At 36.7% G+C, this 14,929-nt stretch overlaps 1 protein-coding gene across 1 annotated transcript in view; it reads right to left on the bottom strand.

Annotated features, from left to right (window-relative positions):
- Positions 1–4,676: 4,676 nt before the first annotated feature.
- The window catches only part of LOC110033712 (probable manganese-transporting ATPase PDR2), a 62,555-nt gene continuing 52,302 nt past the window's right edge, over positions 4,677–14,929 (bottom strand). The window contains exon 21 of the mRNA XM_020737769.1: positions 4,677–6,037. Coding sequence (XP_020593428.1) covers positions 4,997–6,037 — 1,041 coding nt within the window. The 3' untranslated portion in view covers positions 4,677–4,996. The remainder of the gene's footprint in view (positions 6,038–14,929) is intronic.

The following is a 14,929-nucleotide window of genomic DNA, read 5'->3' on the forward strand; positions in this document are numbered from 1 at the left end:
TTCATATTATCTCTTCATTTCACCATATCTCAGAGTAGGGAGAAAGATAGAGAGAACTACTCAGACTTCATGAGAAAGAAATAACAAAACACAAATTTCATACATAAAAAAAAAGTTCATACAACACTGATAAACAAACAATACTTATTTGAAAACTCTTTCTCAAAGTAAATTCTTTGTAGCCTTTCCTTAGAAATGCAGGAAGAAGATATCTCTCACTTTTCTCCTTCTCCAACACTCTTATAGAAAGTTTCATACTAAATCTTACCACAAAAACTCTAAAATATGAAAACAAAATCACAAATTGACTCCAATATGGAAGTGAAATGGAATGATGTGGTGCAAAAAATGAAAGTAGAGGAGAGAAAAACATAGAGGAGCCCATTTTCTGATGAAATTTGGCTTCAAATAGAGCTCAAGGTCGGTTCTCCAAGAGGTGCCTCCAAAAATTCTTCAAAAATTTGTCCAAATACATCGAACCTTCTAGCAACGGGGTATGCACAGCCTTTGGTGCGGTCGGCACTGGTTTGGCGTCGTTGGCACTGAGTAAAAAATCTTCATGTTAATTTTTTTTGCGTCGTCGGCGCTGCCAACACTTAGCATTTCTTCAAAAACGTCATTTTGACTCCAAATTTCATCCTTTTTTCTTTATTTTTGCTTTAAGCCCTAAAAATCAACAACCTACAAGAAAACATCAAAATATCGTCCATTAAAGTGCAATATCATCAAAAATAGGTATAAAATATGGGTCTAAAAATGCATATATTTTTTGTGTATCAATGACTTGCAAGAAAATTTTGGATTCAACACATCTGGAATTAGTAGATCAAATGAAATATTTGTACTAATTTTCCTTTCTCTTACAATCCCCCAAGTGATTAAAAGGCAAATCCATCGATATAAAAGCGAGGATATAAAGGTTTTAGTGAGTTGGTACAAAGAGCCAGTGAGTGGGTACAAAGAGCCCACTCATAGGGATTACAACTTATTCAAAAAGAGGCATAAACCACACGTAATTCCCAAAATTATAAAAAATGAAAAAACACTCATAATCTTGGTGGGTGTAATCGGTGGATTTACCACTTCCCCTTCCCCTGAATATAGAGAGAGATTCCAGCAACATACTAAGATGTGGGATTCTGCCCAAAGTTATGAGACATTCGTTCAAAGAATTATTGAGCTCTAACATTCCTTTTTTCTTCTTCCTAGATTTGTAAACCTGTCAATAATCTGTCAGAGGTAATCTCCTCTGATTAATAGGTGGATCTTCGATGGAGAGCTCTCCCCGGGAGTTATGTTGATCTGTAAACTGCTGATCTGAGTTAGCATGTAGCACACCTTGATCCTGGCACTCCTCCAGGATTTTACCCTAATCTCTCGCAATACGTGGTTCCAAGACACTTCGGCTAGCATTTTCTACGAGAAAATTTGTAGTATTTATGATATGAGGAAGAACTGCCTCAACAATAGTGGGAGAAAGTTGTTGATCTGGTTGGTGACGAGTAGTCTGATGAGTCAAATTCTCATTCAACATTTCTGGAAGATTAATGGCTTCTGCTATATTTCCTTCACATGTATGATGTTGTTAGGACCTACCGATCTCAAATGTGGGTGAAGCTGAAGCATTTTGCAGAGGTGTGCCTAAATAATTTATAGTGATTGTAGTAGTTGGATTGGATGCTAATACCCATTGTGGGTAGTACCAAGTCATATTTCATCCACATCAGAGAAGGTGATATCCCTTTCAACAAGTATTCTTGCAAGCGATGGCCTGGATGGATTGAAGGTGGGTATATCCAACTTCATAGGTCTCCTTAGTGCAACTCCAATAGAATAGAGGACTTGGTGATTGAAGTAGTGCAACGTTAGGCTAGGTAGTTTAAACCAGATTGTAACTATAGGTGGTTCTTGGCTAGGGTCAAATTCAGAAGACCACTCGAGCAGTTTCATATATTTTCCATCTACAGTCATAAACTTTTTGGAAAATATTTTGGCATAGTCCTCCACTTTAGATAATTGTATCATCACATGTCTCCCATCAAAGAGGCCAATCTTCCAAAGTCCCAATAGTTTGCCAATAGTTTGAGATCTTCAATCTTCAAAAGCCTTTCAAATGATTTTCATTTTAGGATGTCCCGATTGGAACTTTTCAACGAGGGTGCATTTTCTCTTATCAACCAGGTTGGAAACTTGAACATCAGAAAAGAATAGAGCTAGTTTGCCACTCTTCCTACTCGTCTTCTTGATGAGGTTGCAGTCCCCCTTGCCTTCGAATGATTCATGATAAATTTGAGGGAAAACCTGATCTGATCTCACAGAGCCAAGCATATCATCAAACGAATTCTTCCCAAGGTTTAAAACTGAAGTAGTCAGTGGTTGAGAAGGAACAAAAGCCAATGAACACGGAGTTGAACAGCAGCAAGATACAGGGATTGAGTTTGGACTGCGATCGTAGCTCACGTACGTGCAGGGAGGACGAGCTCACTTAGATGCAAGGATGAAGCGACTGCAATGCTCAGTCCTGAGCAGTTGAGCAGAAAGAGAGGAGTCGAAGCTGAGTCCACACGCAGATAGGGCTTTACGGCAGTGATGAGAGAAACACACGAATCCACGGACAAAAGTGAAGAAGTTGACAATAAGATAGCTGAAGAGGTCGACCAAAAAGACTAAGTCAACGCTGAAGCCGAAGGAAGAATCAAACGCCATCGGTACGGTAGAACCCTAAAACTCCGACACCGATGCCAGAGCGCTCCCGCATCGTGAAAATTCCATATAGATAATAATTATTATTAGTATTATTTATATTATTGAGCTCTTAATGAACGTACTCAAATAAGTTTACTTCAAAAAAATGGAGCTTTATTGTACTTGGGTGAATCAATTTATAGATGAGAGAAAACTTAGTTTCTTGCTTAAAGAAAATGCTGATTGACTTACCTAAACAAAAAAAAAATTATAGGAGGAAAAATTGCTGCTTCATTTTTATTTTATAATGGAGTGTGTTAGATGCCTTTCATATTGGGCCTTCTTTTTAAATTTCTTTCCCAGCAAGGGAAAAAAATATACAATATGTCATGGCATTTCAATTATCATATCTTGCAAAGAAGCCATGCTGTCTGTTATTTTATTGAGGCATTTATATACATACCACAAAATTCCAATATATTTACAAATATAGCAACCAATGTTTGATTTTTATATTTATAAAGCAAATCATTCCTATCACTTTGAAAATATCACTATTGTCAACTTTTAAAAAGTGAAATACCATATTAATAGAGTGATATAGATAAAAATTAAAATATAAGTATTAGATATGTAAGTACATAATAATAATATTATGTCATATTTACGTAAATCTTTTTTATTTTATTACGTTTTGGCACCATCACTTGAGTTTGTACCATATTGATTGAATTATATAAGCTTTCAACCCAAATTCACTATTTATTTCTTGATATAGTTGCCATACACAGCACCCAAAATATTGTATTTACAAATCTAACACCCAGATGATTGGTTTGAACTCTTGAACCGTTTAAGATCAAACTACTGATGATTTGATAAAAATAATAAATATGGGTTGAGATTTTATTATGCATTTTGATACTTTGTGAGAAAATGTGAAGGGGATATAATACCATTCATGATTTGTAAATAGCAATATTTCGGATGCTATATATGTAATTATTGTCCTAATTCATGAAATTTCATTGCTCCTGATTTTGAAATCATTTTGAGATACATCAGTGAATGACTAATTTGAACTTGATTTTTAGAGGAGGCCATCCCTCCCAGTTTCAAGTCTCACCTAACGTCACTCGAAAGTGAAATCTAGATGATAAAAAGTAGGAAATAAATGTCTTCCAATATAATAACTCAAACCAATATCACTTGTTAAATGTTACAGAGAAATCCCTGTGGACTAGTCTACCTGGTTTCATACTCATTTACTGTTAGTATAAACCTGAGGGCCATTTTTTTCAAAAGATTTACATACATCGAACTCAATTCTTATGTATTTACATATCTAACACCTAAACTTAAATTTTTATTTTCGATTTGATAGGAAAGATTAGACAGAACAAATGTACAAAAGAAAAAAAAAAAAAAAAACAAAGTTCTCGACACCTCATTAGTTTTATTATTTTACATATCCAACACCCAAAATTTGATATTTACACTTTTATGACGTTTCGGTAACAAACCATACGTGATAATGTCTATTTCAATAATAAAAATATTAATGTGAAGTTAAATTTTTTAGTGTTTAGTGCTATAAATGTAAACAAAACTAATAAAAAAAAAACTAGCGTTAGTCATTACCTTATGCAGGTTCAGCATAATAATAAGAACTGACATACGTGTGATGGATTAGCTCATCTGACTAGTTGGGAGTTTGTGGCAACATATAAATGCAATGTTCAAGCGCACACTAGTCAGTAAAAATACTCAGTTTCTGAAGACCAGAAGAGACCTTTGGACATTATTCACCAAACATCAAGAAGATTCAGACATCAGAAAAAGAGTACTGATTTCGGCAAAGTAGCAACTTAAATTTAATTTCTCACCTCAAATTTCTAAACGTAATAAGAAAGCGAAAGCCAATAGAGCATGCGATAACGTCAAAAAAAGTAAAATAGCCAAAAAAAACCTAATGAAATAGACCCAAGAAATGCATCGGCAAACTACCATCAACAAATATGCTTTATTGTCATCCACCCTAAGTGTACAATACATGCAACGAAGATTCATCTTTGTTAAAGCTGCAATAATCTGTTTGCATATTCCAATTTGATAAAGGAAACAAAAAAAATAACGAAGTTCAATATGGTAACCAAAAAAAAAATTTCAATAATCTTCGGAAATAAAGAATTCTCCTTTTCAGTAAAATCACTGGTTGTGAACCCAAAAAATCAAAATTGATGATCTGTCATACTTGTATAAATGATTGACTCATCTCCAAGTACTGAAATCAAAACCATTGTGACAGATGCTAAGCATTCTTCTTTTCTCTAGCGGCAACCAATGCCTGCTTTTGCCGCCGCCGCCATTCCGGCATCTTACCAGGAAAAGCCCACCGCAAGAGTCTCTCCCATCCATAACATCCCAAAAACATTAGGGCAGCCCAAAACAGCAGCTTGGCTCCCATCCCCGCCGGAAGTGGCACAAGCTTCAGCCAGTCATTCAGATCCCTGAATGAATCCGAGGTGATGACGACGAAGAAACCCAAAGCAGCGAACAAGGCGTAGCGGAAGGGTTTGTTCTCTGAGATGCTTTGGTTGAAAGGACGGCCTATATAGTTAACAGCAAAGGTTGCCACCTGAATCATCATGTTCACCATATATGATACGGTATTGACAAGATTTGGGTGGAATTCGGAATCGGGTTCAATGCATTCTTCGGGCATGTGTTTTGCGGCTTCGTTGACGGCGGAGACGAGGAAAATGAGGTGCATGGCGAACTGGCCGAGGAGAGAAAGGAAAACGTAGGCGCAAAAGATGTTGGGGTGGGGACGGGCAGGCGACAGGGTTTGCAGAGGTCGGGCGTGAGATATGAAGAGGAAGAAGGCGGCGGTGAAGATGCCGCTGATTGTGGCTTGCATGTCGCCGAGTTTGACGCCGTCGAGGTACATTACGCTCAACACGTACGCTGTCGCAAGGCAATTGAGGCCGAGGATTTTGAACATTTGGAGCGTGGTTACCAGCGTGCTTCTTCCTTGGCGAATGATGTCGAGGGTTGGGGAAACTGATGTGTGTTTTGCGGTGAAAGGTGAAGCCATGGAGGCATCACCGAGCTTGACGACGGGGGCGCTGCGACCGTCGCCCTCCGCATTCATCTCATCCAACGCATTCTTCAGCTTCTTCTCCGCTGCCGCGAGATGGCGGTTGGGGTGCAGAGAGTGGTTTGAAGACTCTGCAGAGGACCTTGGCTTCTTCTGCTTTGCAGTTCTGCTGTCCAAAGACGATGCTTGTGAGGTTGCCTCTCCAGTTTTTGGTGGTGGCATGGCATTTAGTAGAGCTATACCAACATGGGCCTGAAGATTCAGTATAAATAGTTTATTATGATGCAGTGTTGGAAAAATATTAAAAACAAATTAACTAAATCAGTAGATTTTCGAGAAATTTCAAGCAAATAACTATCCAAGCAGCCACTAAGAGGAAGCCTCATAATTTTCAGATCAAACATGCAAAAAGAACTCATGATCAGTCTTATTTCCCAATGGACACTCACGGAAGTGCTCTCTTTTAACTGATTTCATCCCAAATCAGTGGATTTCTTTATCGTTCTTGTTCTAAGTGTTGTTGTAGCGGCCATTTTTACTTTAGAAGGGTAAAGCGAGGCAGACAATCAAGATAGAAAGGATACAGCAGCAGTTGGTCTTCCAAACTAACCCCAATCATGCAAAACACTTAAAGCTGAAACTTTTTTTTGATAGGAATCTTAACACAGGTCCAAGTCTTCAACCAATTACGAGACCAGCCTTAACAACAGCAATCTAGATGAACAAAACTTATGATGCAGGGGAGTCTCGTCAGGTGGGACGAGGGCGTGACGTAGATGGATGGGATTTTTTTTGTATTTTTGTTCCTTGCAAACCTATGCGATAAAATTCTCACCCGCCACTGAACCACCGCCACCGCGGGGCTTGTTTACCTCATTTTGTTCTATGATTAGGGTTTAATTTGTCTTAGTAGAAGTATGTTCCTTCGTACTTGATTTAATACTTTGGGTTTTGATTATTCAATAGACTTTTTTTTTTCTAATTCTATCTTTGTTGGAGGGTTGAATTGTTGATCTTTCTCAAATGATGTGAATTAAACCTGAATGAATTTAGGTGATGAGTTTTCCTGTTTCAATTTACCATCCAGCTGTCCAGAGCACTGATTTCTCAACCATCATCTTTTTTCCCTGCTTTCTGATCCTAAAACTTAACCTCTCTTGATCGCCCCACACTATCTAGCAACCCTATATCAATATCAATTGGTACCAAAGACATCAAAAACCCAAAATCTTAAAGAAATTATTCTCCTTATTTCTAAACCTAAAATACATATAACCTAATTCATCTGCTAAATCAAATTCCCTAATACTAACCCTATCCTCAATCCCTAACCCTAACACTAAACTGCACTCTTTCTCTAGGCTGAAATCCTAATTGGGAGAAGAAACACTATGTTGCCGAGGAGAAACATATAGAGAGTGTTCAAAAGCTTACAATGAAAGATATGCTACAGAAAATCTTTCAATTATAATAAATAGTTGTTGCATTTGAGAGGATAACCTAGAGAGAGTGCTTATAACTATAATGATAACTTGACAGACTAAGAGGAAGTTAACCCATTCCACAATAAAATTTCCTGTGATGAAAAACTAATGTCTCGATAATTTGACATTAAATATTAGAGAAGCTACAATTTTGGGGTAAAATTAACTTGCTAGATTTTAACAGACGTCTGGATTCGAATGAGTTCATTTAATGGCTCAAAATAATGGAAATTTTTTTTTAATATAATGATGTACACAAAATAAGATATTCAAATTGGCAACCATTAAGCTCATGGGGAATGTTTCATTGTACTGAGAGAATTTGAAGTAATATCATCACATGACCTAGGTTTGAGAAAGAAGACGCAGCTCAAACACCTTACCGCATTTTGTCGACAAAATATGTTTTTAAACTCCTTTACCTGCACCAAAGAGATTCTTTTTGGAGAAGTATACAGTCAAAGCTGGCTAACTCATACTGAAATATGAGTTAGTGGAACTAATAGAGTACACTGAGGTGATGTATCTTAGAGGGCTAAAGCAATCTATCAACATTGTTGTGCAGTTGCAAAATCCTATCCTTGAAGATGGAGACACAACATCAACCTCGGGAGTCAGTGCCCCTTATAGATACAGCCATGCAATCAAGCATTGAGGTTTTACCTGTTAGAGAACCCAGACCTATCCCACATGAGGAGAAATCAACTCAGGCTAAAGAGGTGTGTGTGGGGGTTGGGGGTTCCATACTCCTAAGTCCTTTCCAACCAAAAAGTATTTTAAATGCCATGATTTTTGGCACACAATATCTATTTGCCCTAACAAGAGAGTAATCTCGTTCACTAAGCAGGTAGTAATGAAAAAAATTAATAATAACACAAGAGACATCATAGAAAATGAGAATATAAATGAGAAGTAACAACTTCCAACTGATGAGAAAAGAATTAATGGTTCGATGTATTTTTTAGATTGAGCTCACAAGAGAGCATCAATGGCTCCACCATAATATTTTTCATACTAGTTGCATGGTGAAGGAAAATTATGGTAGTCTTACCATTGATGAAGGCATTTGTGAGAATGTGGTGTCTACCATAACAATAGACAATTTGAGCCATGCCACATAAAGGCACACCAAAACTTATTACTTATAATGATTAAAGAAAGTGAACGAGACCACAATTTACAGAAGCTGTCTAGTTAAGTTCTCTATCAGAGATGAGTTTCATCATATATGACGTGACGTTATACCTTTGAATGCTTCATATTCATTTGAGTCATCTTCGGCAGTACGACCGATGCTTGCCATAACTAATGCAAGAAAACAAAATCTTTCACTAGGGGATGATAAGCACATTGCACACTTACCTTAGGAGTCTAAGATTATGGGTGTTCTTACAGAATCTCAAATAATAGTACCATGAGCTACCATTTCATGTTCCTTAAAACAAATAATAATAGGGCTAGCATTGGTGGTTTTAAAAGGCAGTGAGTCTGATGAGCCTATCAAATATAATCCAACCTTTGTTGAAATAATTTTAGAATGTCCAGACAGACAATCTATCTTCTAGGTAGCCGCCACTAAAAGAGATCAACATGGCATAGCTTTCATCATAGAATCAATTTTCCCAAATCAACCTACCTAAGGAAGTAGCCCAACAAATATGAGTCACGGAAGCATGTCATTGACTTGATGGTTAAAGGCTTGGTTCTTGAGAGTACTAAGCTGTGTGCAATTCCCGCTGTGATTGTGTCGAAGGATAACTCTAACGTAGATATAATAAAAGTAGGTTGTGAATAAAATCACTATCAAATACTAATTTATTATTCCAAGAGGATGATTTGCTATATCAGTTATAACGAGTCAATGTATTCTCCAAGATCAATTTGTGTAGTGATTATCACTACATCAGGATGAAACTAAGATATAAGTGAAAGATCGCTTTCAAGACGCAAGATAGATTGTTAGTGCGAACAATCGTGCCAGTTTGCATGTCCAATAAACTGAGCACTTTCATGAGGCTAACAAACCAGACTTTGAACCTTTCATCAAAATAATCCATGGTAGTGTGTTTTGATGGCATCCTATTGTACAACCATTCAGAGGAACATTTGCAATGCCTGAAAAGATTGAGTTATGCAAACAGTAGTTATATGGTCACCCAACAAAAGTCACTTTCCAAAGCCGCATACATGTTTTCTTAGATCTATTGTTTCAATTGTCGATATGAGATGAACCTAGTGAAGGTCGAGGCTATTATGGACCAGCCCTTCCAATAGTCATCTACGCATGTATGTGTTGGCATCAATTTTTTGATGTCACACGTGTTGGGCATCCATTTGAATGGCTCGGGACTTCTCATTGTTTGTTCTCAATGTCCCGAAGCTCTAGGCTTCCATCTAGGCCACCTGATAGGTGCTCAAAGTACAAAACCAGGAGTTATGACAATCTTTCTTCGCCTAAGAGGCCCGACCATCGTCGGGGAAACAACTGTCCTGTGCGACATTCATCATTGGCAAAAGACGGACTAAAAGTCCTTTTGAACATGATAGGATCAAACTTAATCCATCTGAGGGTTGTACGATCAAGTAGATAGGAACCCTCATCGGATGAAATTAGGGTTCCTAACCAGTTCACATTGAGCCAGATGGTCACCATCCGTTTTGATGCTTTGGCGCATCCATGGACTATTTCTAATGGTTAGGGATCATTTCTAATCTATTTAGGACTTTTCGTGGCCAAAGAAACTCGTTCAGGACCTCCACCGCGCATCTAAGGCATAAAACCCTAGAGTTGAAGTGGCGTAACCACACCCTTTTCACCCATACACAAAACCATGCTGAAACAGATCATGGCATGATTACACCGCAAAAATGGCGAAGCCATGCCAAGGCGCTGGCGTGACCATGACAGCTTTGAGTGTGGTCACGCCGCCCTTCAGAAAATTAGGGCTTCAAGCCCTTTGGCCTGGCATGGCCAAGCCAAGTTCATGTGCGACTATGCCGAGCCAACAGCACTTCTAGCTGAAAAAGTTGATTTTTTTCCTCCATACTTCTTGGCTGCTTTCCCATTGGCAATCATTGGATCTAGCGGTCCAATGGGGACTCTCCCTTTGTTGGCAACATCCAAAGAAGCTAATGGGTGAATGCCATGTAGAAAAGCTCCAGTATTTTAATAATAAGAGGGAAGTTTCCCTCCAATTTCCTAACCATTGGCTGGGCTTTAGCTAGGCATCTGAATTTCATTTGGGGGTGAGTTCTTTTCAATGCTGAGAGGGAGCTTTTGGAGAGCAAGGTAGCTCTGGGAGAATGCTTGGTAAGAAAACCTTTCCTCTTCTCTTTATCCCTTTCCATTTCATTTTCTCCAACAAATCTTCTCTTCTCTACATCACATCAAAGAGAGGAGATGAGTGTGTTCCTTTGGAGCTACATTCAAGAAAGAGACGAGCTTCCTCTTGCATTGGAAAAGGAGGAAAGAGAGTCATCTCTCCTACGAATGAGAGCTTCATCATACAAAAGAAACGTGTCGCCAACTGTCAGGTAGGCACTGCTAAGCTCCTCTCTCCAGGTATGGCTCAAAGGTGTTGCGTGAGATAACCAATGCTAACTATTCTACAGGTCGAGTCATTTTTCTTTTATTATATATTTGATAGAGTCCTTAAGATTCAATCTGTATCGACAATAAGGTACAGGCACGGGTTCCAAGGCACATAACGTATCGAACCACGTGATAGACCAGGAGCAACAGGCTCGTGTCTCGTACTAGATGTGTTTATACGATGTCTGACCGTCTTTTCTGCTTTCCTGGGATGCATTGTCAACTCAACAACACCTGCCTGTTTCCTTATTTTGCTTGACGTGCTTTAACTTTTAATGTTGTGTGCTTGAAATTGCCAGTTACACCTTTTTTATGTGTGGTTTTTCTGGGATTAATCACGAAATGCAATTTAGGCTCTTTAGAGCCTAAAAGTTTAAATCTTTCAAATATCCTAGTAAAATTTTAAGATTAAATATCACAAGATTTTAAAACAGCAATTTACTTTCTTACATGACCTTAGAGCCGGTTTTAAAATGAATAGCATTGCATTGACATAACCTAGTCGACGCATGATCCTCCTACTGTAGGCACTGTCGCAGCAAAGCACCTGCTGATGTTTCATTCGAAACCACAAGCTCCCTCTCCAGCAAGCATCCCCCAAATCCTTCCTGCACACCAGACAACACCGTCTAATGCACTGGATGATGCTGCCAAAGTGATCCCACCTGATCCTCTTTTCGTCACATCCATCTGCTACTGTTTTGTTCAAACTTGCCCTCTTTTGTCTCCGTTTGTTGAATCCGTACTATTTATGTTGAAATGTTAGGTCTTATAAATGAAAAAAATTCAAGTTTGGGGTGTTAAATATAAAAGAATGGGTGTAATGTATGTCAATGCCCCAAAAAAATTAAGATTTACAAATATGCCATAGAATTCATATGTATTTACATATCTAACACCTAAACTTCATTTTACTATCTTGAGTCACATTGGGTGGTACTTTTTATGTGATAGGAATGATTTGAGTGGTATCAAACACAATCTCAAATTTGGGTGTTACACATGTAAATACGTAAGTGAGTGGTATGCATGTAAATGCACCCAAGAAAAATCTTGAGTCACAAGACAAACTAATAAAAATGCCTTTGTTTGTTGATTCGGTCCAATAAATTCCAACAAATTTTAAAAATACTCTCATGAGTTTGAATGTCTCTTTCTAGTGGACTAAGTTCCAATTGGATGCAAGGAGAAATCCAAATCGGGCAACTGAAAAGATCCAATGTGGAGGCATAGTGGGCAATGTTAGAGGCAACAATAAGACATGTTATTTGAAATGCAATTTAATGTGACAAGTAAGTTAAAGGTGTTACAAGAATGAAGGAACACCTCTATTGCTTACATAAAAATGTTACACCGTGTACTAAAATGCCAAAAGTAGTCAAAAAAGAAATTCAATATAAGAAAAAGTTGAGGCATAGTGGGCAAGTTGATTTTAGAGGCAACAATAAGACATTTTATTTGAAATGCAATTAATGTGACAAGATAGTTAAAGGGGTTACAAGGACGAAAGAACGCCTCTATTGCTTACATAAAAATGTTAAATCATGTACTAAAATGCCAAAAGTAGTCAAAAAAGAAATTCAATCTTGTATGAAAAAGTTGATGAAGGCAAAGCATCTTGCATAGCAATAATTTGAGATAGAATTGATGTCGGTTCTTGCTATGAGTGAGCGCAATGCTAAGAATTCCTTATTATCTCTATTACACATACAAGATATCACTCAGATCAGTATATGATAAATGTGAATGATGCCTCATGGAGAGGGGGCAAGTGTAGCTCAGAAGATATCTCTGGAGTATGTCAGAGTGGAACACAAATGTGACTGCATGGATAATGGAAAGTCTTTTTTTATGAGAATGTATTTCCATTCAACGCGACTTCATCTCCTGACTTTAATATGATTTGCTTTATTGTTGCTTGTGGTCAAGCTTGAATTTCTCATCTATGTATGACTTGAGAACATGGGTATTGAAAGAGGAGTTCAGTAATACAAAGAAAAATCTAAAAAGATAAAGAGGACCTGGAGTCATACTAGAGTTACAATCATGTATAATGAATGGTCAGACATAAAGAATATAAGTTTATCTAACATTCTAATTAGTAATTCATATGACTTGTTTTATTAAATCTGTTGAAGTTTATGATTAGGTGAAAGATGCAGACTACATTTTTGAACTACCTGGAGTGAAAGATGAAATTCGAGAGCATTTGATAGCTCAAATTATGACCTAATATAAGTGCTTATAAGGCAGCTAGATAAATTGATAGAGAAGAGAAAACATTTATACCAGACACGTGATCCAAATTGCATAGACTTGGTATTAGAGAATATTGGTGAATTACCATAACATAAAGATACATAAACCAAAGCCAAAAAGATTAGTAATTTCACTTACAATCATTACTGATTATTGTCTTTAATGATGAAATTCTTTAAAAAAGAACTTTTACACCCTGCAGCAACAAGATTTGATATAACCTTTTTTTACTACAGAGTATGTTGAAACCTAGACAACCATTGGAGTCAATGTTTACTTCCACTAATTGGCTTAGCAGTGCATGGGCTAAGAAATCGGAGGGAAAAATGTTTTAAAAAAATTATTTTAAATGAAATGTTTTAAATGGGCACATATGCAATAACAACCACTAGGTCATTAGAGCGAATCTTGAGAATGGTGGATGCAAGGAAGAAGCTAGCCAAGAGTTTTATTTGCAACCCAATGGATGAGAGAAAAGATATAATAACACATAATCTAGAAAGAGAAGAGATCTGTTATAGAAAACTTTGATATATTATTGATTAAAGATCCACCAGCAATTGCATGCTGTTGGACCTCAAATTTTAATATGTTGAGAAGAAATACATCAATCTTGAGATCAAGTTGGGACAATATCAATGTCTAGGTAGATTGATTGCTGACCCAAATGAGAACGACTATTGATATGCAACTTGTTCCATTTAAGAATAAGAAAGGTTTCTTTGGCTAACAAGCAAAAGATACTGTTATGAAATGCTCTCCAAGTAAATGGTCATTAAAACAAGTATTGAGTATCTAAATATTATTCTTTTAATTTCTAATTACATAACTCTCTTTCAAATATAGTTGAAGGGTGAATCCAATTTGATGATGGTACTCCAAATCTCTAATATTTTGCCATTAATGTACTAGGACTTAACACGCTTATCATCTGGATATGAGCGTAAAATTGGAGCACATATAATCAAATTCATATAAAAAGGAAAAATCATCTAACAACTTTAAGAGTGAAACATTTGGTGTATATCATGTACAACAAGAGATTGAAAGATAAAATAAAAAGACGTTTGAAGGATGACGGAGACCCTCTTTTATATGAAGATAAGCCATCAAAAGATGAGTTATTTGTAGAAGAGGATAATATGATCACACCAGCTGAGTTACAACAAAAATATCTGAATGTTGATTTCATTGATGATGCCAAAAACAAAGTTTGTAAATCCAACACTAGACAACAAGAGATAAAAAGAAAATATATTTTTAAAAATTTAAGTATTTGATATTTTCTTGAATATAAATTTTCTTTTTTATTTATTAATCTTTTATAATTATACAGGGAAAAGAAAGATGTTGAGGTTGAAGAAGAATAACAAAAATGAGAAAACTTAGACCCAACTGACAAAGAGACAAATGAGAAAGCTATACGTTATGATGATGATTCGAATGAATAACCTTTAAGTGATGAGAACACTGAGAATTTTGATTATTTTTATCTTATTTACAACTATGGATGATATCATATTGAATAATAGGAGTGAAAAATCTTTTATGCTAAACTTATGTTATTTCTTACTTATATAGTTGGTGCAATTATCACATTTTACCATGTTATGCGGTTAGTATGTTTTTTCTTTCGTATGTTTATATATTACGATGTTAGTATATTTTTTACCCATTTATTTTTATTATGAAATTTTCAAATTGTGAGGGTTATGCCTCAGACCACCTCAAAGCTTATGCCTCTCACGAATGGAAAATGCCTACATAGCAAATGGCACAATTTTAAAGATTGGAAGCTCTAACACAAAA

Source organism: Phalaenopsis equestris, unplaced genomic scaffold (assembly GCF_001263595.1).
Source record: "Phalaenopsis equestris unplaced genomic scaffold, ASM126359v1 Scaffold001265, whole genome shotgun sequence".
Classification (NCBI taxonomy): Eukaryota; Viridiplantae; Streptophyta; class Magnoliopsida; order Asparagales; family Orchidaceae; genus Phalaenopsis; species Phalaenopsis equestris.